This window comes from Vidua macroura, chromosome 19 (genome assembly GCF_024509145.1).
Source record: "Vidua macroura isolate BioBank_ID:100142 chromosome 19, ASM2450914v1, whole genome shotgun sequence".
Lineage (NCBI taxonomy): Eukaryota > Metazoa > Chordata > Aves > Passeriformes > Viduidae > Vidua > Vidua macroura.
Window position 1 is genome coordinate 10,606,089 of NC_071589.1, and position 23,225 is coordinate 10,629,313.

The 23,225-nt window shown below is 41.1% G+C and overlaps 1 protein-coding gene across 2 annotated transcripts in view; it reads right to left on the reverse strand.

The window, feature by feature from the left end:
* PRKCA (protein kinase C alpha) overlaps positions 1-23,225 on the reverse strand; it is a 147,720-nt gene that overhangs the window by 87,417 nt on the left and 37,078 nt on the right. For both annotated transcript variants that reach the window (XM_053994658.1, XM_053994657.1), the window contains exon 3: positions 139-221. In XM_053994658.1, coding sequence (XP_053850633.1) covers positions 139-221 — 83 coding nt within the window. The remainder of the gene's footprint in view (positions 1-138; positions 222-23,225) is intronic.

A 23,225-nucleotide genomic window follows, 5' to 3' on the forward strand; every position in this document is an offset into this window, starting at 1 on the left:
TCACTTCACAACTGTTAAAACCCACTTGGACTCAATTATCTGTCGTGAAGAACCCATTGATCCTGTCTGTAATCCTCTCTCATGGGTGCAACAACATAAATCTGTGTAAAGCAGTGTCTGAAATGTCAATGTACTCACATCAGTGTCGGGCCCCTTGTCAGCCCCAGGACAGGAGAAGGTAACGAATTCATGGCACCTCTTATGAACCACAAAACAGCAAACTGGCAAAAAAAGGGGGAAACAACAGTTAGAGTGGTCGTTGGTGGTGTTCTTTTTTTTTATTTTGTAACAAATATAAAATAAAACTTAAATATTTCACCTGTAAGTCAAAGAAATCAAGTAGAGTCCCATGTAAAATAAAGACACAAGCCATCAAGCAAACACTGTGCTTAAAGAGGAGATAAGCATTCACATTTAAAAACCAAGAGACTCTACACAATGATAAATCTCTAATGCTGGAGACAGCCCACAGTGCTCAAATACAGCGTGGGATAAGCAGTTCTACAAAGCCACATTTCCTGAATCTCCATCCTGCTCTGTCACAGGAACTGCCAATGTGCATCCAGGAGGCAGAAGTGAGGAATGTGAAGCTGGAATGAAACCCATCCTTGGGTGTGGGATTTGCTCCCCTGCATGCCTGGGGAAGGTCTCTATGAAAATCCAAATCTTTCCCAGTTAATTCCTTCTGTGAGGGACCAGATCTCTCTCTGAGTGAGGTTGTTCTAAGAGAACAAAGTGTTCTCATAGCACAGAATGGCAGGAGATAATGGGAAAAGAAAATGAGCTCCTGATTGCAATGTGAAGACCATTTAAAATTTATTAATGATCTCAAAGAACTTTTTCTTTCTCAGATAAAAAAGCTCCTGCCAGGGGATCGAGGCCATAGGTTGTCACACAGGATAGGACACACAGGTCCCTCCAAACCACAGGAAAAGAACAGTCTGCTTCAGGGTGCTAATTTAAGAGTCAGTATTCCAGCTTTTCACCCCCACTATGGGCTCTTTCATAATATTAAACTTAGTTCAAGTATTTTGAAATTGGTCCACATTTCGACGAAACAGACAATCAAGATTTGAGATTGAAAAAACCTTGTAATAAACAACGTGCCATCAAACAGTGAGTCAGGAGACTATAATGAAATGATTTAAAAGTAATTCACAGTTTGTTTATAGGTAATGCATTCTCTGTATACTTGAAATTTTGCATTTCCAACACATAAAAATACACTATTTCCCAAATCTCAAGAACAAAATAGACTTGAAATGCTTTAACAACTGCAAACACTGGATTTCCTCAACTTCAGGGGAAAACATATTAAATTTACTAAATTGTTCTAAAGAGCTCATTGCATGAGGCAACGTTAACACTTTTCTTTCCCATTGAAAACAGCCATGACTTTATTTCATAAATAAACAGTGAAGAGAGCTGTGACCAGGTGCACCTGCAGGTCACTGCAGACACAGCCATGATCCCATTAATGCCAGCCTGGCCTCATCCCCACCCCTAAGTCTGCCTTTAGAGTCTGATCACCCTTCTCTCCCTCCCAGCTATTTTTCATCAGTGTCCCATGCAGAAATGGTTTCCAACTGTTCTATTTCCGACGTGGCATATGTTCATTCTTTGGGCAAAGGGAATAAAGTGGGTTTTGCTCCTCTGATTCCAGATTAGCTCTGCTGACTCCACTTGAGCCACAGCTCTGGCTCAGTGGTGCTGCCCACTTGGTTGTCTAGTTTGTTAATCAACCTAAATCCCAGTGAATCCTGCAATTATCATTTTGGTGGTTTGTTTTCTACCAACTGAAAGATCACTAAGTGGCAATTACCATTAATATTACTTGCAGCTGAGTCATATTTTACTTTCAGATTATATTTTTGGTTCCAGATCTCCCAGTCCCAAGGACAATAGACTGATTTGCGTTTTCAGAAATAAAATACATGCAAAAAAAGTTTTAAAAATTAAAATCTCGGTATATCCTTCAGAAAATAATGAAGTTAAGTAATTATTTTTGTAGAAGTTGCAAAATATAATGTGATAATCAATGCAAAAGATCTCAGACATATTATGGAAATATCTGGAGATTTGTAGAATGGAGCTGCTTCACCAATGCCTGCCATTCCAATTCAGACCTTGGCGTGGCTGCTCTAGCTCTGCCTTTATTCAGCCATGTGTGTAAGGAAAACTGAGTATCTGGGCATCTACTTTGGGCAGAATTTCTGGAACACCACAGCCACGTCCTATCTCTGAGCTGACAGCCTCTCAGAGCGTGTGAAGGAATTCGTTCAACCAGAGACAATGTTAACCTTGTTTTTAATATGATTTAAGCATCGAGATAAAGACATGGGAAGAGGAGTGCCACTGTTTGCTCCAGCCTGTGAACTTTAGCTGTGAACTTCCCTGGAAATGATGCTCATGACACTGCAATGGAAAGGACAATTCAGCTGCCAGAGTAAGCAAACCACAGAATATTTGTCCTTTTGGACTTGGGCTACACCTCAAAACTGCGTGCTAACGCTTTGATTATCAGTGTTGGTTCCTGAAGGCTCAAAACTGAATTTGGGTTCAGCCTAATAACAGACTTTTACAGGAGTTGAGGACAACTCAACATGGACAGCCTTGATTCTTTCTCGTTTATTTCCCATTTGTAATGGGTGACTTATCTCCAAAGAGCCTGGTTCCTTAATAGGTGATCCAAAAGCATCAGACCTGTCTCACCTTTTGAGAATACTCCGAAGAAAACCAAAGAGTTCGACACAGAAATAAACTATGCAACAAGCAACTTTCACGGAATCATAAATCCAAAGGGAGAAGAACAAGTGTCAACTGAAATCCATAGGACAGCCATCATTTCTGTACATATAATTTAACATCCAAATTTGTAAGCTGAAATCCAGCCATTGAACTGTATTTTAGCATTTGTTTTTAGTGTTTTCTTTATTTCATGGAGCAACACAGATCTGGAGAACTCATGTAAAAATTTACTTAGTTCAGCTAAGTGCAAACGAAGTGTCATCTGCCTAAAATAACGTGCCTTTTTTTTTTTTTTTTTTTTTTTTTTTTTTTAGGAATAGAGATGAAAAATAACCTCTCACTTGTTACTTGTTTTGAAGATGTTAAGAGCTTCACATCACTTACTGCAGCTGTAACGAAGTCACATCATGTTCACCACCTTCATGTAATGAAAGTTGTATTACACTGCTTGGCAGAGGCTGCCAGGAAATTTGTTCCTTTACACTTTACCATGAGCTGAAGTGAGCTGGCACACATTATGCAGAGTAGCTCGAGAGCAAAGTGGCTCTCGAGGCTGACAGCTAAAATGAAAAAGAAAATTATTGAGGTATTTTCGTGTTTTGACAGCGTGATTTTGATCTGTGGTGTATATATAGAATCTGGCAGCGAGCTTCCATCCCCTCCAGCTCTGGACTTCCTGGAGCCAAAGGTTCCCTGCAGCCCAGGGAGGGGAACAGGGAGGGATGCAGAGAACAAAACAGGCCTTGTGCTGCAAACCCAGACTAAGTGCTTGCTCTCTGCTGGCACGTGGCATCTCCCTGGCTGCTCCCTGCCCTCCCAGAGAGCAGAAAATGCCAACTGGGCAGCACAAAACCAAGGAAGAACCTGGGAAGGAGCACTCAGTGCATTCTCAGAGAAAACAAGCTGAAGATGCTCCACAGGGCTTGTGGGATTTATGGTACATAACAGAGGGCAATTCGTCCTACCCAACACTGCTCTGTCCAGGCACAGCACTGAAAAGAACATGTTGCTATCAATAATACATATTTTTATATATATATATATCAATTCATCCTACCCAACACTGCTCTGTCCAGACACAGCACTGAAAAGAACATGTTGCTATCAATAATACATATATATATATATATATATATATATATATAATATACTGTTGTCACTCAGAGTTACAAGGCTCCACTGTCAATTTCCAGCTTTATTCCAAATTATGTGGAGTGAAAAGATTATCATGATATATGGTCAGGTGAGAGTTCTCTGCTAAAAAATACTGCTACTAATGGCTTTCATATATGACACAGATGGATGGGACCAGAGTGAAGTACTGCAATCATAAATAACAGAAACAGAAGCAATCTTCCCTATTAGATGATCTGTAAAGAAGAAAAGCCTTTGCTGAGCCCACACATCACTCAGCCATATGTCTGAAGAGCTCCACAATCACAAGCACTCCAAAGAACAAGGGGTAAAGAATATCAAGAAAAAAGTCACATGCTTTACAACTGAGAACTATTAGAAAAGGTCAAGAGATTTTTTTTTTTAAATCACTTGTAAACTCCCACTTTTGGAAGAAAAAGAACAGAGTAGATGAGGCTTTCCACTAGATATAAATAGCTCTACTACACCACAGTATTTATTTATTCAGTAAAACAAATTCAGCTGCAAACCTAAAGGGTGGAGAGAATGTATTTGCCAGAGAGTCCAACTGAGCTGCCAGTTACCATCTACAGAGAAATCAGTGAGGCTTTTTCAAGTCATCTTTGACTCATTTTTGTAATCATACAATTATTAAGGTTGGAAAAGAGCACCAAAACCATCAAGTCTAACCTTAAAACAAATACCACTATGCCCACTGACCAATGGTCAAGACTACTGTCCCAATTCAAATGGGTAACATTTTAACCAGTGTAGAAATCACATCTTTGCCTATCTAAACCAACTCCAAAGCTGTGGCTCCACTGCCATGGCATTACTGGGTACCCCACAACAACAGGCACATAATTTGTTTCCAGGTTTCAAGAGTTGATTATCCACAGTGTTGCAATAAGGTAGAAAAATCATTTAAAAAGGCTTCATAAAATCAAGCCTGCTCTCCTAAAATCAGGACTTGTCAAGGTAGCCTTTGCAAGTTCCCAAGTGAAAGCAATCCTGGTGTGAGCAATTCATTAACATAACAATCTATTCCTGGGTGAAAAACAACCAGCACCTGTATGAGCTGTTTTTATACTGTTTGATGGAAAAATAAAAGCTACCTCTCAAAAACAACTTTTCCTGCAGGTACACCCCAGGGGTTTGAGTGACCAATCAATACAGGATAACAACTCGTTACTAACCAAGAAAGTAATTGGCAAGAAAACTCCTGACCAATTGGAGTCACCCATGAGGTCTGTAAAACTGTATAAAAACGAGTTATGTGAATAAAGAATGGGCTTTTTCCATCATGAAGAAAATGGAGTCGTGTGTGATTTATTCCCATAGCAGAGGAAGCAGCATTGGAGCTCTCGTGGGCAGCAAGAGGGAATTAACTCTGTTCACACTCTGTATTTGTTGTTGGGCTCCTGCTTTGGGGCTTTTAAATAAGAACTGATCCTGAACTGGACTGAGGAGCTCCCACAGAGGTTCAGTAAGAACAAAGCCCTCTCTGGGTTACTCTCAGAGGGCTCCAGAGCACTTTTGAGTCTCTGCAGGAGTGTGGAGCAGGGAGTCATTGCTGTGCTGCTGTTCCACACACTTTGCATTCTCACTGAGGCCACAGAATTTCCCCAGGGGCCCATATCTGTGGCTGGCCTGTGTCTTCTGCACAGCACCAAGCAATGACTGAATGAATGAATGGGGCACGTGGCATGTGTTAGATCATCCCAAGATTAAATATAGCAATTACAATCAACAGAAATAGGGTAGTACTCCAAAATAGACAAATCAATTAAATACCAACTACATTTGTTGTTTGAATAAGTACTGTTTAAATAAGTTTACTAGGAATAGATAAACAAGAAGAGCAGCAATTAAGATACAGGATGTAGCAATATTTGTCCTCCTCTTCGGAACATATTATAACTTGTGAAAATATAATAAAAATCCCTTTTACATTAAATATAAGCAAGGCTGCAGATTATAGCAGTCACAAGCAGCCCTACCTTTAACTTCTGCCAACATACTGAATCCACTGAGAATTTTTAAAAACTGAATTACCCTAGCTTTTCCAACATATATAATTTATAATACACCAGCTTGCTTTTGTGCCAGTGTTTCACCCCATCTAGAAGGAAGTGCTGTCTCAGGAGAGTAGCCAGGCTAACACTTACAACTGCTTTATGCAATCTTTCCACTTGGCATTTCCCACTCCTTTCTGACTAAACCAGCCTGGAGCCCAGCAAGACACAGTCTGTTCCAAGCTAAGATACAGAATAAGAAAAACAACATCTCTGCCCATCACCCTAACCTGTTCCTAAGCTTCTTAAAGCTCTTTTGTGAGCCCACAAGGTCACACAGCACCTTCTTTCTGCACTAATCTGTGTAGGGCTACACATTCCCTGGCTCGTGGGCTACCTTCATTTTCATTGTGGTTTCTGCAAAACTCAAGCTACCTTCTCAGAAACCTGCCCTGGGGGCAAGGTACAGAAATACATGAAATCAATATTGAGAAATTGTTATTTCTATTTCTAAAGCTCCATGTGTACCTGCTAATAATTGCTCTGCCTAATCTCAAGTTCATACCTCTGACCTTGCCACAGATTTTCTGCTTGGTCAAGTTCAATTAGATTAAAAAAAAACTCAGGTGGAGGACAGAAACAACACCACTGTAAACTCTGCTGTGTGATTTAATTTTTTTTTTTTAATTTGAGAGAAAGTAACGGTTAAATGCAACAATATCTTATTTGTGTGAAAGGATTATACAGATCCTCTGGACAGTCTTAACTACTCAGGTCATTAACTCCTTTACACTAAGTAGAAAACAGATGGATGTCTCTGGTAAGCTGGCTTTGCAACTCCACAACAGTGTGAAAATACAGGCTGTGTGCCTGGCAGGGAATGCATATGCATTTACATTTACCCAAATAACTTTGGCAGACCTGGCAGGACCATGGGATAAAATGATAAATATATACCTGCACATTTTAAATTAGAAATATATACCTAACACGCTTTTGAAACAGTTTGGATTTAGTAAAATACCTCACATAACATATTCAGATCTGTCTGAATACTATATTCAGATACATATTATACCAGCTTTGTAATTTCTGCCTTCCATACAGGAAAAAGAAGGTACATGATATATTTTATTCTACTGAAACTGCAGCACAATATTTGCAAAACTGAGGAAGAGTTTCAAAATATTAGAGGATTTAATGTAATATGAAATATTCAGCACTGTTTCAATCTACTTGTTAATTATATACTTTCTGAGACAGAGACCACTGTTTCTATGTAAAGCCCTTGCTAAAATTTCACAAAACCATTAATCTCCCTCCTTTGCAGTGTCCCATTTTATAAATGAATAATAACCCAGAAACCATCTATCAAAACCAGTGCTGAAATAGCTATTTTGAGAACTCGTACCAACAAAAAAGGTGACCCACAATCATAGACTTTTTTTTTTTTTTCTATCACTTCTGCAGTTTGAATTCACTTCAGCTGAAGAAGCTGCTGCTGTTAATGTGTTTTCTGCAGCCACAAAGCCCCTCTGGGTGCTGCTCTCTTCTGCTCTGGAGCTGAGCACAGGCACAGCAGTGAGGAACAGCACAGCTCTTCCAATTAAAGAGCCAGCACAACAGGAGAGCCCAGAACAGCTTCCTGTGAATGCTGAGCAGTTGTTCTTCAGATTTTTCAGCTACTTCAGCAGTGACCCCAATTGCAGAAATGGGATGTTTAAAACAGAGCAGCTCCTTCAGTTTGAGGCATCACCCAGCACAGAACCCCAGGGATGGGAGAGGGAGCAGGAGGAAGCAGCACATATTAAAATTACATATTTTAAGGCTGTATAAAATGATGGGATACGAGCTGAAACCAACTCTCCAGAATGCAGCTGTTGGGATGCATTTTGTTCTGTAATACAGCTGGAATTCCAGACACTGACAGCAAGCAAAGAGCTTTTGGAAAATTACAGTGGCAGCCTCTACAAGAGAATCTCCCACAGCATGAAAAATGAGGTGCTCAGTGAGTAAATCATCTCTAGAACCAAGAGCAAGTGCAATGGCTTTGCTCCTACAGGAGCAGCCACTGTCCCACGGTGCCTTCTCCCAGTTCTGCCTCCAACCCCGAGCCAGGACCAGCTGGGCAGAGCCTGGCCCAGGAGCTGCCCAGAGCTGCTCCTCGCTGCCAGCCGAGCTGAAAACAGCTCTGATCACTCGGGAATGCATGAACACGAGCTTCTGAAAGACTTTTGTGGCTTCTTAATCTTTCACCTGGCGTTAAATCACCCCACGGTCAACTGCACACGGCCTGGGCCACGCTCCCCAGGAATGGCTGAGCCCCCCAGCAGCTCCAAGCGTGGAAACCTGATGGAACAAGGCAAGCACACTCATACAGCTCTGAGGGTCTACCATGAACCCTTTAGCAGCAAGCTTATAGCTTCTTGTTCCCAGCATCCCATCCCCATCTTACTTCACAACTGAATGATCCCGAGCTGTAAACCAAAGCATTTCCTGTGAGTACCATTTGTAAGGACACCAACACAATAAGGGAAGTGCCAGAGCTGACTGCCAAGAGCTGAACATTCAAGTATTTTGGGGTATTTTGATTTAGCCTTTCAGTTGTGTTTGAGAAACCCTATAACATGCTAACAAAATTAATGAACCTCCCTTGCCAGCAAACACAAGCCACGCACTAATTTCATTATTGCCAAATAATGTTTATTTTTCTTCAGGGTGGCAAGAAGTGAGGCCAGGATGACACTGAACAAGCTGTTTGAAATACGAGCAGAGCCATACCCTAAGCACTGAACCACAAGAAATAAACTTCCTGCAATACCTGTTAGGACACAATCCTGACTGCAGATTTGTATGAGGAGAGTCGAAAGGCTTCAAGGTGACAGATGATCAGCAGATGACTTCAGATGTGAAGTGATCCCCTGGAAGGTGCGAGGGAGGGGGTGGGATGATGTCAGAAGATGTCACACAGCAGCAACTCGTGTTGCTCTATGGTAATGAGCCTCTCACCTCCTCTCCTCTCCAGGTTTTTGGATGACTACAACCTCACAGAGCCAGCAGCCTCCTGCCATCCCTGCCCCGAGGCCTCCACACGTTCCATTCCAAGAAAACAAAACCACACATTATTTTGGTTTGTTTTGCCAGTAATTACTCTCTGTCTGTCTAAACCTACCAAAAGTGTGTCTTGAATAGAGAAAAACATTTTAAAACAGGAAGGTTCCAAAGACACAGCTGAAATTTTCAAAGGATATGGAGGAAAAAGATCAAGTTCAGCTCCTTTTGCACGTAAGGGTTACTAATAAAACCAACTGATCATTCCTGGTTACTAATAAAAACCAGATAATAACTCCTTTAGACAATTTTCTCAAAGAATTCAGGCTAGTTTTTTAAATGCTATCCACCCATTCTCTTTCAGCAGTAGTATTATATCAAGAAATTGAAGAGGTTTTGTTAATTAAAGATTTTTCCAGTTCCTGTTTCTCTTCATTATTTCCATGTTACCCAACAGATGCCCAATATTTGTTGCAAGTCTTATCCAATTACATACATCTTATTAAAGGGTCATCTGCTAGAAACTTCAATATCACTTTCCTGCTCTCATCAGTCACTGCAAACATTTCATCTCAAAGAAACTGCAACTTCTCAGGAAGAAAAACAACATACACAAAAAATGTGAACTCCACATTAGACTAATTACAGCTAGAAATTTGTTGCCAATGTAAGACAACACACAAGACAAAACACACATTGGGAAACCAATTAAAGAATTAAGAATATTCACCCTCAGATGTCTTTTCCACAGTATGTTTGGTGGGTATATTATTTACTCATAACAAGCAGATTAATTTTGTAGGTTTGGAAGTTATCAAAATTACATGGTTGACTAAAAGACATAAGTTACAGTAAATCATTCCAATAGCAAAAGTGATATTTACAAGAATTACCTGTGGGCTCAGAGATTGGCAGTACATAAATAACAAAATATGAAACCATAGAAACATATCATTTAATTATGAACGAATTATTTATATTTGCTCTAAACCATTTAATGAAAAAAAAAAAAATCAAAACAAAGAAGGAGCTGAGATGGGAGGCTTCCAGCAAGAAAACCCTGTGGCAACAGTCAGTGGAATTTTTCACCAGGTAGAATCACAGAACCATAGACTGGTTTGGGTTGGAAGGAACTTTAAAATCATCCAGTGCTACCCCTGCCATGGCAGGGACACTTCCACTGTCCCAGGCTGCTCCCAGCTCTGTCCAGCCTGGCCTTGGTCACTGCCAGGGATCCAGGGGCAGCCACAGCTGCTCTGGGCACCTGTACCAGGGTGTGCCCACCCTCACAGGGAAGGGTTTTTCCTAATTTCTAATCTAAATCTTCCATCAGTTTGAAGCCATTGCCCCTTATCCGGTCACTACAGACTCTTGTGAACACTCCCTTTATATTCCCTGTAACTTTTAAAGGTACATTTTGAGCATGAATTGAGAACAGCTGACCAGACAGTGCCCATCAGGCTATGATCCCAGCAGCAGGAGTGCATGCAAAGCCCTCCTGAGCTGGCCCAGCCTGGCTCTGTGCTGGCCCAGCCTGGCTCAGCGCTGGCCCAGCCTGGCTCTGTGCTGGCCCAGCCTGGCTCTGCGCTGGCCCAGCCTGGCTCTGCGCTGGCCCAGCCTGGCTCTGTGCTGGCCCAGCCTGGCTCAGCGCTGGCCCAGCCTGGCTCTGTGCTGGCCCAGCTCAGCTGTTTGCACTCCTGGGGCAGCACATCCTCGGCAGGCACAGCTGACAGAGCCATCATTTCCTCAGTCACTGCTAAGAAACCACTTCACTTTGACATATGGCACACTGCTGTCAGAACCAGTGGCCCTGCCTGCTTGTTTCCATGTCCAAACACTTATGCAGTGCATTTTTTTGGCAATGCTAGGTTTTAGCTGGAGCAGCTCCACAAGTTAGCTCAATGCACAGCACATGGAAGCTCAGGCAGCACAGAAATAGAACTGCAAGACCACCAGAGTAGCTGAGATTTATACCAGAAAAAGTATCCATCTGATAAAAACCTGTATCAGTGTTGAAACTCAATCCTTCTGGCATGATCAGGTCAAAGAACTGCGACAATTTCTCCACTGTGTCCACGTGGCTGACAAAGATTTCAAAGCATTTTTAAGCAGAGACAACATTTGTAGAACCTGGTAATTATCTCAGAATTCTCTGCAAAATTTAGTTTATGTTTGAGCTCTTGATTCTGAGAAACAATCATGGTTATTCTTGCTACTAAATCATATGAAACCCTGACTGTGAAAATTGTATAAGAGCATTTTCCACTGCATGCTCATGACATATTTGTGCAGTCTTTCCTGGCTCACTGAAGCAGCAATATAAACAGCATTTCTTAGTTTCTGTCAGATAGACTGAGTAGTATTCTCATGATATGGAAAGGTAAACACTAGTCCCTCTCCCATGTATTTACCAAAAGCAATATATTAGCACAAATGAAAAACGAGGCACGAATGTCAATGATAAATTAGCTGACATTCACCTGAGAATATTGCTTCCAACAGGCCAAGAATCTTCAAGCAGCAGTAAGGGCCTGGAATTCAGTAAGCCATGACTCAAACCAAAATAAAAAAAAAACAACAAGAAAGATGAGATTTCAACTCATTCCCACTCACCACAGAACATGCATTAAGGGTCTGCAGAGCAAAAGTGAAGCAAATCAATTTTTGTCATTACAGTCTTTGCAGAGTGCTTTTATTCAAGGCTTTACTGCATGGCATTGGCACTTTAGAAGTCAGGTCATAAAGGCATAAAGGCAAGTGAAAAAAAATTAAAGCAGTCTGTGATTAAACATCAAATCTATAACTTGGTAAGGAAAACAAGAGCCAAAGTTTGAGCTTCAGGTTGACAGTTTTTAGAAGCACTGATTACTAACAGTTAAAGTAAGAAATCCTTCTATTTTTCATGGGGGTTTAAAAATATAACACCTTTACTAATAAAAAAGAAACCATTGAAGCCACTTGCTTTTGAACTTTAAAGTTTGTCTGACCTGAATAATACCTATTTCTAGGTATTATTCTAGCTACCTAACTAGCTGTCCCCCTTCTTTCTTACACTGCAACAAAGCGATGCATTATCTTACAATATGCATGTAACATAATTAGAAACTACAGCTTAACAAAGTCTCCATAATACACTTGTGGGTGCCTGAAATGTCATCTTATTCCAGAACTATTAAAAGTACTAGTGGATGTATCCATTTTAAGTGATAAGTCATTGCTAGAGGTGTCATATATATAAATCATATCACTAGGTCTGAGGAGAAGTTAAAAAAGGCCTATTTTTTTTTTTTTTTTTGCAGAAAGAATTAAACACATGTCAGAATTTTTTCACTGGACTCCCTGCTTAACTGCAGCACTCTGCTAGGCTTCAGTAAGCCAGGGGAAAGAAGGGAAAAAAAAAACCCCAATCAACAGAACAGAAACCCCAATCAAGGCACTTGTGGCACGCAGCCCCCAGGTGACATCTGGGAGCTGTTGTCACTGACACAGAGCACAGGGGCACGGCCCTGCAGGGCAGCACAGCTCAGGGGCTGCTGCCAGCCTGCTGCCACATGGCCAAACCCCTGTGCAGGCAGAACGGCGTCCACGTGTGCGAGGACAGCACCGCGAAGGCAAGAAAACACAAAGAACCGTGGCAAAGGACATATGTCAGCAGTGCTGGTGAGTGGCTCCCAGGAGCCCACTGGGAAATGACACAGAGACCAAAATTAAAGCACTGCAGAGGGACAAGGTTTCTTTGTTGGGCTCTACAGCCCGGGCAGTGACAATGGGAAAAGAAGAAAACTGAAAGGAGAACAAAATCTCCAGCTTTATTGGACAGGGTACATGATGCAGGGAGCCTGGGCCAAGTCACCCCACTGCAGCAGTTTCCTCAGAGCTCCTGTCTGTGTTTACACAGAATTCAATGTTGAATTCAAAATTCAGTGTTGAATGTCCAAGTTCTAGCAGAGCAGTGTCTCTGCTTGGTAATGTTGCTCATTAGACCTCAGTTTGGAAACAAAGATCATTCCACAGCTAGTCTGGAGCAAGATAAAAAAGCCACTTTTTCCCCTTGCAAGATTTGAATTTAAGTCCTTATAATTAATAGTTTGAATAATACCCTTTTATATAATGCAGCTCATTCATTACATCTCACCCACACTTAAATGCTGTTTCATATTTCTGATGGTGAATATTCCATTATTTCAGCCAAAAATAGTTTTTATTTTCAATCACTTTATGCCTTGTAATGCTGCACACTGCAGGGTGCTTAAATCCTTCACAAATTGAGTAAAATAATGCAATAAAACTGTATGAAAGCAAAGTGACTTATAGAAAACTGCATGCTCTCTCCATAAACAATGTGACACTGTTAGAGATGCAGATGGAAAATAACAAATTCCAGGAGGCTCCAAGTGGCATGCAAACAGATGAATTCTGCATGAGTTATGCTGAAGGGCTATAATAAATGTACAAGTCATTTCAGGCTTCGAAATTTGGACAAGTGCATCCCACACACAGAACAGTGTCACCCATCAACAAACTACTAGAGAAGAGACTTCCATTAATACCTGGATGCACTGTGGATTTTCAGTGTAGCTGGAACTTTGCTTTAAAGCCATCATGGTTAATTTGCAAATATGTAATTCCTAAAGTCAGTGGAGAATGGGGGCTTCAAAAGGGACTGAACTGTCTTAGGCAAGCAGAGAATGTGAGAGGTCACCAAACACTCCAGCCAGATTCTTTCCATAGAAAGCTTATTTAGAAAATCAATTTCTTTACCAGTATGGGTGAAAACATCCCTTCAAATTGGAGGGCAAAGCTACAACACCCAAAGCCCACAGTTGCAGTGCAGCAAGAATTCTCCTGTGACACAGACTGACTGTGTTTGGTGGGCAGAAAACAATTAAAAACAAGCTTAAAACAAGCTAAAAACAAGCTCAGCCTGTCAAACCCTGCTGAAGAAAGTGTCGGAACCCAAGGTGTCCCTCAGACACTCTTGGATGTTCTGGGCCCAGGGCAGAAGCCTCTGAGACCCTGGCAGGCGGCCAGGGACCCCTGTGGTCTTGAGCTTGACCCATGGAACAATTTACCAACCTTGCAGGAAGAACAAGAAATCACAAAAGTTTAGATATTATAATAGAAGTAGTCACAAGGTGAAAGGTAGGATTTTTGAGTGCTGTACAGGGGGGTTTTAGGCCTTGTACAGGGGGGTCTGAGGTTTGTACATGGGGGTCAGAGGTTTTAAGATGGAGGGATTTGGGCGTGCCCTGTCCTCCTTCTTTCTTCTTCCTATTCCCCATGTTCTTGGTGATGTTGGCACTCACAGATTGGTTTAGAGTAGAAAGTCACTGTTCAACATAGGTAGTAGGCATTGGGAAAAAACTATAAACACCTAATACGTAATGTGTGATATAAAAGATGGCACCCTCCCTTCGGGGAGGGGAGAGGGGGACAGCCAGAGACGGGGACAGCCAGAGACGGGGACAGACAGAGTCAGGGACAATGTCAGGGAGTCTGTGTGCCTTGAGATAATATGCAATAAACTGCCTTGAGACCGGACGACTGAAGACTACTGAGTCTTTCTTTGAAGGCACGGGTTGGAGGAGAGACTTTACCACCATCCGGAGTCACCCAAATCCGGGGAAGACTCCGGCAAGAAAGGAGCTGTGGTTCCACAGCTGCTTCTCATGGACACAAAGCAGCAGCTCTGCTGAAGGAAACCTTTCCAGCTGCTCTTTCCTGCCCTGGACCAGACCCTTGTTTTTGCAGACACTCCTGGATGAGTGGGCACAAATGCATTTTCTCATCCAAGTATTCCCTCCGGGGCACATTAGCATGGATTTTATGCTGATGTAGCAAAATATTCCAAGTTACTGCCCAGGAAAGGATTGGTGAGCAGGAAATCAGCCAGGGAAGTGCCTGAACTGCAGCTGCAGGACAGGGCCAGGCTCCTTCCAGTTTGGAGCAGCTGACCTGGGTTGTGCAGGGACACCAGAGCCCTCAGCACCTTCACGGCAGAAATCACACAGGAAAATGGGGTTTTGCCCCATTTCCCCAGCCATCTGCTTGCCCTTTTTCTCATTATCTACCCCTAGAGCCAAAGGGTGGATTTTGTAGCCACTGTTTAACTGACTGTTCAATTCTAGGCTGCCTGAGTTACGGTGGATGCGGGTGGTGAGGATTTCTACAGCTGGAAACCCAACGGATGCATTTGTTCTGCAACTCACTGACTGGCTAAAACTCGTTAAAAACAGATTTATGAAAGTGACTCAGAATTTGGAACAAATTGAAGATGAGCAACAAAACACAATGAGCAGAAAGAATGTGTTCTATTATTTTTAAAACGTGTGGCGCTGACAACTCGCACCGACCCTGCTGAGGACAGAGCCCAGCTCCTTTCTTTCCTTCCCTTCAGATTTGCTTCCTTCTCTGTACTTCCTTAAGGTTCAACTGCAGAATTAAAAGGGTTTTTTTACATTTTTGTCTTGGACATATTTCTGCTAAGCAACAGCTGACACTACCACTAATAATAGTAATGCCAGGTATTGCTGTGATCAGGAATTCATGGTTCATTTCCCTGCTGCATAATGGAACCTCATTCCCATCTCTGCAAAACAGAGTTTTTTAAACAATTTAAACTATTTCAGTTATGTTAAGCTTCTGTAGAAAAGCCACAAAAAATAGAAACTTTTCTTTGAAATTACTGCTGTGTGGTGTAAATTGGTATTTAATATATTTATTTAGTTAGTTTGTGAGGGACAACAAAAGATTGTATTTGTCTTAAAAATACAAAAAGGGCTTTTTTTTCTTTGTTTGGGTTTTACAACTGTTCACAGAGACATTAACACAGTACGTCTATTAACAAGTGCAAGGGGTATCACAAGTTCAGTTGTGGTAATTAGTCATATTTCAGCTTTAAACGACTCTCTGCTCCAAAGAAAAAGATTATGGTTTTTCCTCTTGCTCTATTACCCAACTGGCATTTAAGTCAATCTGCTGAAAGTGTGTCTGCTTCAATGGAAGCTCAAAATAACCCATTAAAGTTATTCCATTAAAGGAATATGCAAATCTCTGAGCATTTTGGGATTTTTTAATACTTTAATCTAATAAGAACATTTTACGTGACTAAGAAATTCCAGCTGAATCTGTTATTCAGCTCTCCTTTAGCTCTGCCATTAATTTCATTTCTGCTGTCATGAATAGGAAAAAAAAAAAAAGGAAAAAAAACCCTATTTTACTGGTAAGATGTTTATAAGAAATGTCATGTTCTTGTACAGGTTGCATGAAACAAAGCTTCATCCCAAGACATATTCCTGATGTTTAGCACAGTAAGGAAAGCCTTTCCACAGTAGAAGGAATCAAAGAATCATTGAAAGGTTTGGGTTGGATGGGATCTTAAAAATCATCTCATCCCAATCCCCTGCCATGGGCAGAGACCTTCCACTGTCCCAGGCTGCTCCCAGCCCTGTCCAGCCTGGCCTTGGGCACTGCCAGGGATCCAGGGGCAGCCACAGCTGCTCTGGGCACCTGTGCCAGGGCCCCACCACCCTTCAAGAGTTTCCTCCTAATGTCTAATCCGAGTCAAATGCTGGCACACACACAAGTGTTTTATTTCAGTTCAGATGGGATCCAGCACTGCAAGGCCTTCAGGGCTGCCCCCTGCATGAAAATGCTTCATCAAAAAGTTCCTATTCCCCAAATCCTAGCAGGAGAGATGACCTTTCAGCTCTGCTGTTAAAGCTGCACCAGGAAATTAATTTGGGGTGCTGTTAACAGATTTGATGAATACATGCTGAATATAAGGAATATGGAAGGATATTGATTAGCAAGAGGTCTCCATTGCCAGCTGGGTTCTGCTCCCTTGCAGGAGTCAGTGAATCACCAAACCTTACAGAGAGGGGGGAAAAGGAGGCTGCTGTGGATTAGTGACAAACTGCAAGTTCACTAGACTCATTACTAAAAGAAAAAGAAAAGAACCAGATCTACACCTTCAAAAAAACTGATGTGGATGAAAATATTGGCTCTTTACACTTCATAGCACTTGTAAATTAGTCATTTGATGTAAAACAAATAGAAACAAAAAGAAATAACATAAGTAAGAGTTTAACTTTCTAACAGTTTATGTTACGCATTAACTAGCTCAATTTTTTGGACTAAGATGCAACCAAATCCTGTCAAACTTCTATTATACTTGTGTTGTTTTGACAGCAGCTGGCACACACTGTTCTGATTTACAGAGATGCAGATTTTAGCTTGTTTTCAGGAGCTTTTGTACAATAAATATTGGCCTGTCGTGCTTTCTGTTGGCATCTTGATTTCCGGATCTTACGTGTAAGACTTGGTTAAAGGGTTTTAAAAATGGCCTGTGGCAAAAAGAAAAGGACAAAAATGAAACCCCACACCACCTCTTCTCTGAAGTAGGCAAATTATTTCTACTTCAGGGTAGTTATTCAATTTGATTCAGGAATTGTTAAAGCCTCAGCATCCTCAGGAGACTTTCAGCCTTCTCAGTGAATGACCCCTCTTTGTGCATTTAAATTCTACTTCCAGCTATGCATACACGTTCATCGTTCTGTCAGCCAGGAATTTACAATAAACCTTGATTTGCTTTAAGAGGAAAAAGCATTTCTGTTCATGTGATGGCTTTGCTCACAATAGTGCTAATAAAATTGTGTTAATGCCCACCCAGCTCCTCCAAACACCATGGGAGTGGAGCTAACGGACACTGTCAAAACAGAACCAGGTTTTCACGTTTGCTGAGCAACTCATGCCTTGGTTTCTCTCTTGTTTACCACTGACATCTCTTTGTAAATAAAATTGTTATCCTTCCTGGCTGGAGCACTATGATTCAGCAGGTCACAGCAGGGGAGACCTGTCCTGGGCTGCCCAATGATTGCAGGTTTATAAATGAGCACCAGTGGGATTTATTGCATGTGCACGTTGAGACATTGAACAGAGGTTGGGTTTGTTTGAGCTCACGGCTCTGTAATCAATAGAGGGAAGCAGGCATGTCTGTTAAAGGCAGTGCTTCATCCTGATGTAAACTGCTTGCATTATGTGGAAAAGTAAAAAGGAAAAGTATTAGAAAGGATGGATGCTACTCTCTTAAAATAAATTCTTCAGGATGAGATGAATCACATCTGAGCAGAGCTCACTCCTCTCCACAGGCTACAGAGGGATCCAAGACATCTCTCAGTGTAACATTTACAACATTGGCGTTTAAATGTGAGCAGACTGATCTCATGGTATAGGTTGGATAAAGTAAAATAAGGTTTAAATTAATAGGTTAATCTGTGTGTGCACTGAGCTGGGAGCCACCCCTGCTGCTGTGCCTGGCTCTGCCCCGAGCCAGGAGGATCCCCTGTGCTGCTGGGACCAAACAAGAACTGATGCTCTGCCTCCTGCTTCCATCAGCACCACACTCACTGAAGACTTCTGTGCTGGGTTTGAGGTTAAAAACTGCTTTATCTCTGTTCTGGAGCCCGAGTGCTGCCCTCCTTCCACACAGCCAGGGCTCAGGCATTGATCATGTTGCCTTTGAGCCTCCTCCAAGCACAGAGGGAGCTGCAGGGAGCTCATTTAGGGCCTGGGCGTGTGTAAGGACAGGCAGACCAAAGTCCCCTATAAATAGAGCACCCTGACTTTCAGCCCTTTCAGTTCATTCCTTCCCTTTCTGGACCGATTTCTGGCCCTATCATGCACGCTGAAAGAATAGATGCAAATTCCCCGGTGGCTATTAGTGTGTCTAGACTCATTCATTGACCCAGATGATGTCTTAATTGCCTCTTTTCTATCTGATGGGGAAAATACACTCTAACTTTTCCTGGTTGCAAGCTTTGCCATTAAGTTTTCTAACTGAAATCAGTGACTTTAATGAATATTGGTGATACTCTGTGTTCTCTGGGATCGAGTTATGTGCAGCACTTACCACAGGCTTAACAGGACTCACAGAAGCCTCTGCCCATCTAAATGTTTCAGAACTTCAGATTTTTGGGCTCTTGGCTACTAGGCAAGGTAGTGGCTGTTACCTGTGAAACTTATACCTTTTTATACAATATACTGGGTTAGCATGAACAAAATCACTTGAACTTACATGTACCTTTTTAGCAATATTTAACAATTTCAGGTAGTAGAAATTTAGTAATTTTCAGAGGTGTACAAATTTACAAACTGCCTGTAAATTTACAAATTCACAAACCGGTACTGTCTGACCATGCTCTGCATAGAAATTCCAAGATGAAAAGAAAATGGAGCCAGAAGTTTTGGTGTAACTTCTGCTACTATTATTTTTCAAGAGGAGAATTAATGTATTTTCTCTTTGTATGGCTGGGCAAACCCTGAGAGTAGCCTGCCAGTACCAACATTAGCAATGCAATTTTTGGATTAATTGGTAAGAAATTTGCATTTCCAAGTGGAAATCTGTGTTCATGTGATAGGTCTTCATTTATAGCAAGGAGCCTGCTCCTCAAATGAAGCAACACACTGGGCAGTTGCATCATTTCATGGTTTTAAGATTAAAAGAGCCTAAGAGGCTTTTGGACTGCATGCTGCATCAAATTTACACTGCTGCAACAGTCAGCACTAAAAGCCAAAAAAGTATTAGTAGATTTAGGAGATTAAAGAAAGGATGCATTTCACTGATTACTTCCTGCTCATGTAATTTTGTTTTAATCACTTGAACTATTAATACATCACTTGTATCATGAAGATAATAGAGGTTCAGTGCACACTGTGCATCGTGGGTCACTTACTGAGTGCTTCTATCCCTGTGGAATTTCTACTTTGAATAACAGGCTTTTATACAAAAAGCAATCAGCAGGTCCTAATGTTAACCTTTTATTCCAATCCCTTCTCTGTGTAATGCCCAACAGAAACAGTAATTGAAAACTACTTTTAAAAAGTCTCCTAGGTCTCCAAACTGAAAGAAAGCATAAGGACTTTGCTGTTGCATTATTTGGGCAAAACAGGGAAGAAGTGCCCATGGCCACGAGGATGGATCAACAGCTCACCCCAGCTAAGGTGCAGGAATTCTCCTCCCTCAGTGCTTCTTTTGTGGGAGCAGTGTGGCTTAGCTGCCAAAATAGTCTTTTTTATCCATTTTTAGGACTTTATGTGTGTTCCAGCATATACATGCACACAGAAAAGGCAATAAAAAAACATCCCAAAGCTGTATTACAAGAAAAACTTGAAATCAGCCATGCTCCCTAACATGAAATTTTTGCTCCTTTGCTTAACGCACTTAATACTCTTTTCCATTCTTTCAACTACTATTTTTATTCTGCTCAAAACATGACTGTCTTCGGGGACAACATGATCATTCAAAGTATGAATGTTTCATTCACGGCCTTCGACAGCCTGGAAAAGAATTTGACTGCAGAATACAGAGCTGTGTATTCCCCTTCAGCCCAGTCCCATCATGAATGATACTCTTTCACACCAGTTTAAGTAATTTCCTGGAAAAATATGACTACTACCATCCTTTGCCTCTTCGTGTTTGTAATTTTTCCCTTACCATGTTCTCAAAAGTGTATTCATTTTTCCACTTACCGTTCTTCTCTAAAACGGATACATTCAGGCAGCAAATCTCTCCTTGGTGTGCCTGATCACAGCACATTTTATATCAGGGCATCTACAGAACATTTAGACTAGAGGAGGTTCTGTATTTCTATTTTTGGGGAATTTTCTTGCTTCCTAAGCTGAATTTTCAAACTATTAACATGAACTCTGAACGTAATTTTCTCCTGTAATAAATCAGTATTAAAAATGATCCAGCAAGAATATAAACAAAGTCTGTAACCAAAACACAAGGAGCCTTCCTGCCCGTCTAAATCTTGTCATTTAATTCACTTCAGAGATGACTTCTGCTGGCAGCTCTGTCCTGTCTGGATGCAGGGTTTTCTCCCCACCTCAGCTCCATGTCAGACAGGAGGAAGTTTGTAAGCAGCAAGTTACAGCCAAATTCTGGGTGCTACATAGCAAAGATGCTTTCAAAGAATTCCTGATTTAGGCCTAATAAAATAGCATTTTAACGGAACAATTATAATGGGAAGCATTGTGAAGAACTGCATGCCAAAAATGATTTTTTAAGAAAAGTTTTCTGTAAAATATGGCTATATTAATGACTCATATAGCTCCTCTTATAATGAATTTCCAGTACAGATTGAAATGAACATTTTTTTCAGTAATTTTCCAGTAAAAAACTTACTCTAAACATCATTCTAAAGAAATTACATCAGAAATATGTGAAGTCTGAATGCTTCAAGAGTTGAGTAAGAAAAGAAGAGCCTACAAAGAGATCCAAATAACTAAAGGATATTTATGCTGTAGCTCAGCATCAGGGAGAACAAGCTGAAACGACTCCTGAGGTTTCTCCCTTTTTACAAATATATGAAACACTTCAGTGATCTGAGGGAGCAGAACTACTACAACGTTCTCTGAGAGACATTCCAAACATTTTACAGCTCTCACCACAAAGTCATCCCTTTGCAGAGGACGCTCACAAGGTGAATTTTGCTGGGTGAGAGAATGAAACCACCGCCATCCCCCCAAACTGAGCAAGGGAAAAACCCCAAACACTTTAACGTTAGTCCAGCACTTGTGGGTTTAATTTTAAAACAGCAAGAAAGCATTTGAGGCGAGGGCCTTGGAGTCCTGGATGCTCCTGCTGCGTGGAGCAGACAGATTCCAGCAGAATGCCATTTCCATTATGAGCTCCCTGCAAAATGCCAAGTTGCTGTGACAGGTACAGCCATTAAAGACAAACAGAAGCTTCTTGCACTGGGAGCCCTTAGATTAGAAATGCCTGCATGAAAACTGCAGGAGATAAAGAAAAATTTGCCTCGTATTCTTTAGCAATTCAGAGTTTCACATTTATAGCTAAAAGGTAATAAATGTCCTTTTCTATTGTCCATATTGTAATACTTTAGAGAAGGATCATTCAAGTGTTCCCAAATATGGACAGATGGACAGAACAGACACATTTACTGTGCTTTTAATAATTACAGACAAAACCAATCAAGTGATTACCATGTCTACATTTTAAAATTAACTATGAGTGGAATCAGCTGCTGCCAGTTCCAAGACAGTTCCCTATGTACCAGAATAGTTACTGCATTTTCTGTTTAACTTTTGATATCCTTTGCTCTTTCTTTCCCCTCAACTTCAAAATACAGGCTGAGATCTGCAAAAACTGACTTGTAGCACATTTTATCTTTTGAATTATAGTACTTCATTCTTGTGTGACAATAAAAAGAATATTTCTTTTGGACAATTGCAGAAAAGCTTGTTGGAGTATGAAGATGTCATTGCTAAAACTGGAATCAAGCCAGTGCAAGGGTTTCCTGCTGGAAACTTTTTTCTACCTTCAGTTTGGGAAGTTTTAACCTGTATTTTGGTTAAAACTAACCTGTATTTGCTAATTCCACAAATTATCCTAATTTGTAAAAACTGTGGTGAAGTGATGTAATATTGTAACCTGTACAGTTGCCAAACTATGTTTGGTAGTGTGGTAACTTGCAAACGGCTTTAAAAAAAAACTTAAAATTGTTGGTCCTTATTGGAAATTTGTATTTAAGAATTAAAGTACCATTCTAATGGCTTGTTACTGAGTTGCAGCAGAACTTCAGGACTCACAGGTTTCCAGTTTAGGCTTTCTAAGGACCCTTGTTTTCTGTCTGGTTTTGCATTTTTCATTAATGTCTGAATCAAAAGCCTTTGGAAGTTGCTGGGTGACTGCACTGAAAGAGTCCAACCAAACAGGAACAGCCCTTCTGGAGGATGAACTGAAAAGGGAAGCAAACACTGTTTGTTCACCTTGCTGCTGCCTCAGCATGAATAAAGAGACCTTCAAAGTACACCAGGACTGTTTATTCAAAACACAAATACCTCCTTTCTTTCCTCTTTTGGCACAGCCTTTGAACAACCTAACCCAACAGCAAAGCATGGTGTTAATGAATTAGGGAGCTTACACCTATGTAAGTCAGCTTCTTATAAAAAGAAATGCCTAAAATTCCATTTTTCTTGAAAGCTATAATGCTGTTCCCTTCTACAGAGAACCCATTCTGAATGTGAGCTCAAGCATTTGATTTTTGACATATTTTGTCATTTGTCATTAGTTATCATCAACCTGGATAAATTGGGTTATTTGGGAAATCAAAGCAGACAACTGCAGAACAGAGATATGAACAATAAAACAGGGAGCAGTACAAGTAAAAAAAAAAGGAAAACAGTAATTTAAAATAACCCCAAACACTCCAAAGAACATTACTGGTGGGCTCATGGCCAGGGTATGGGGGT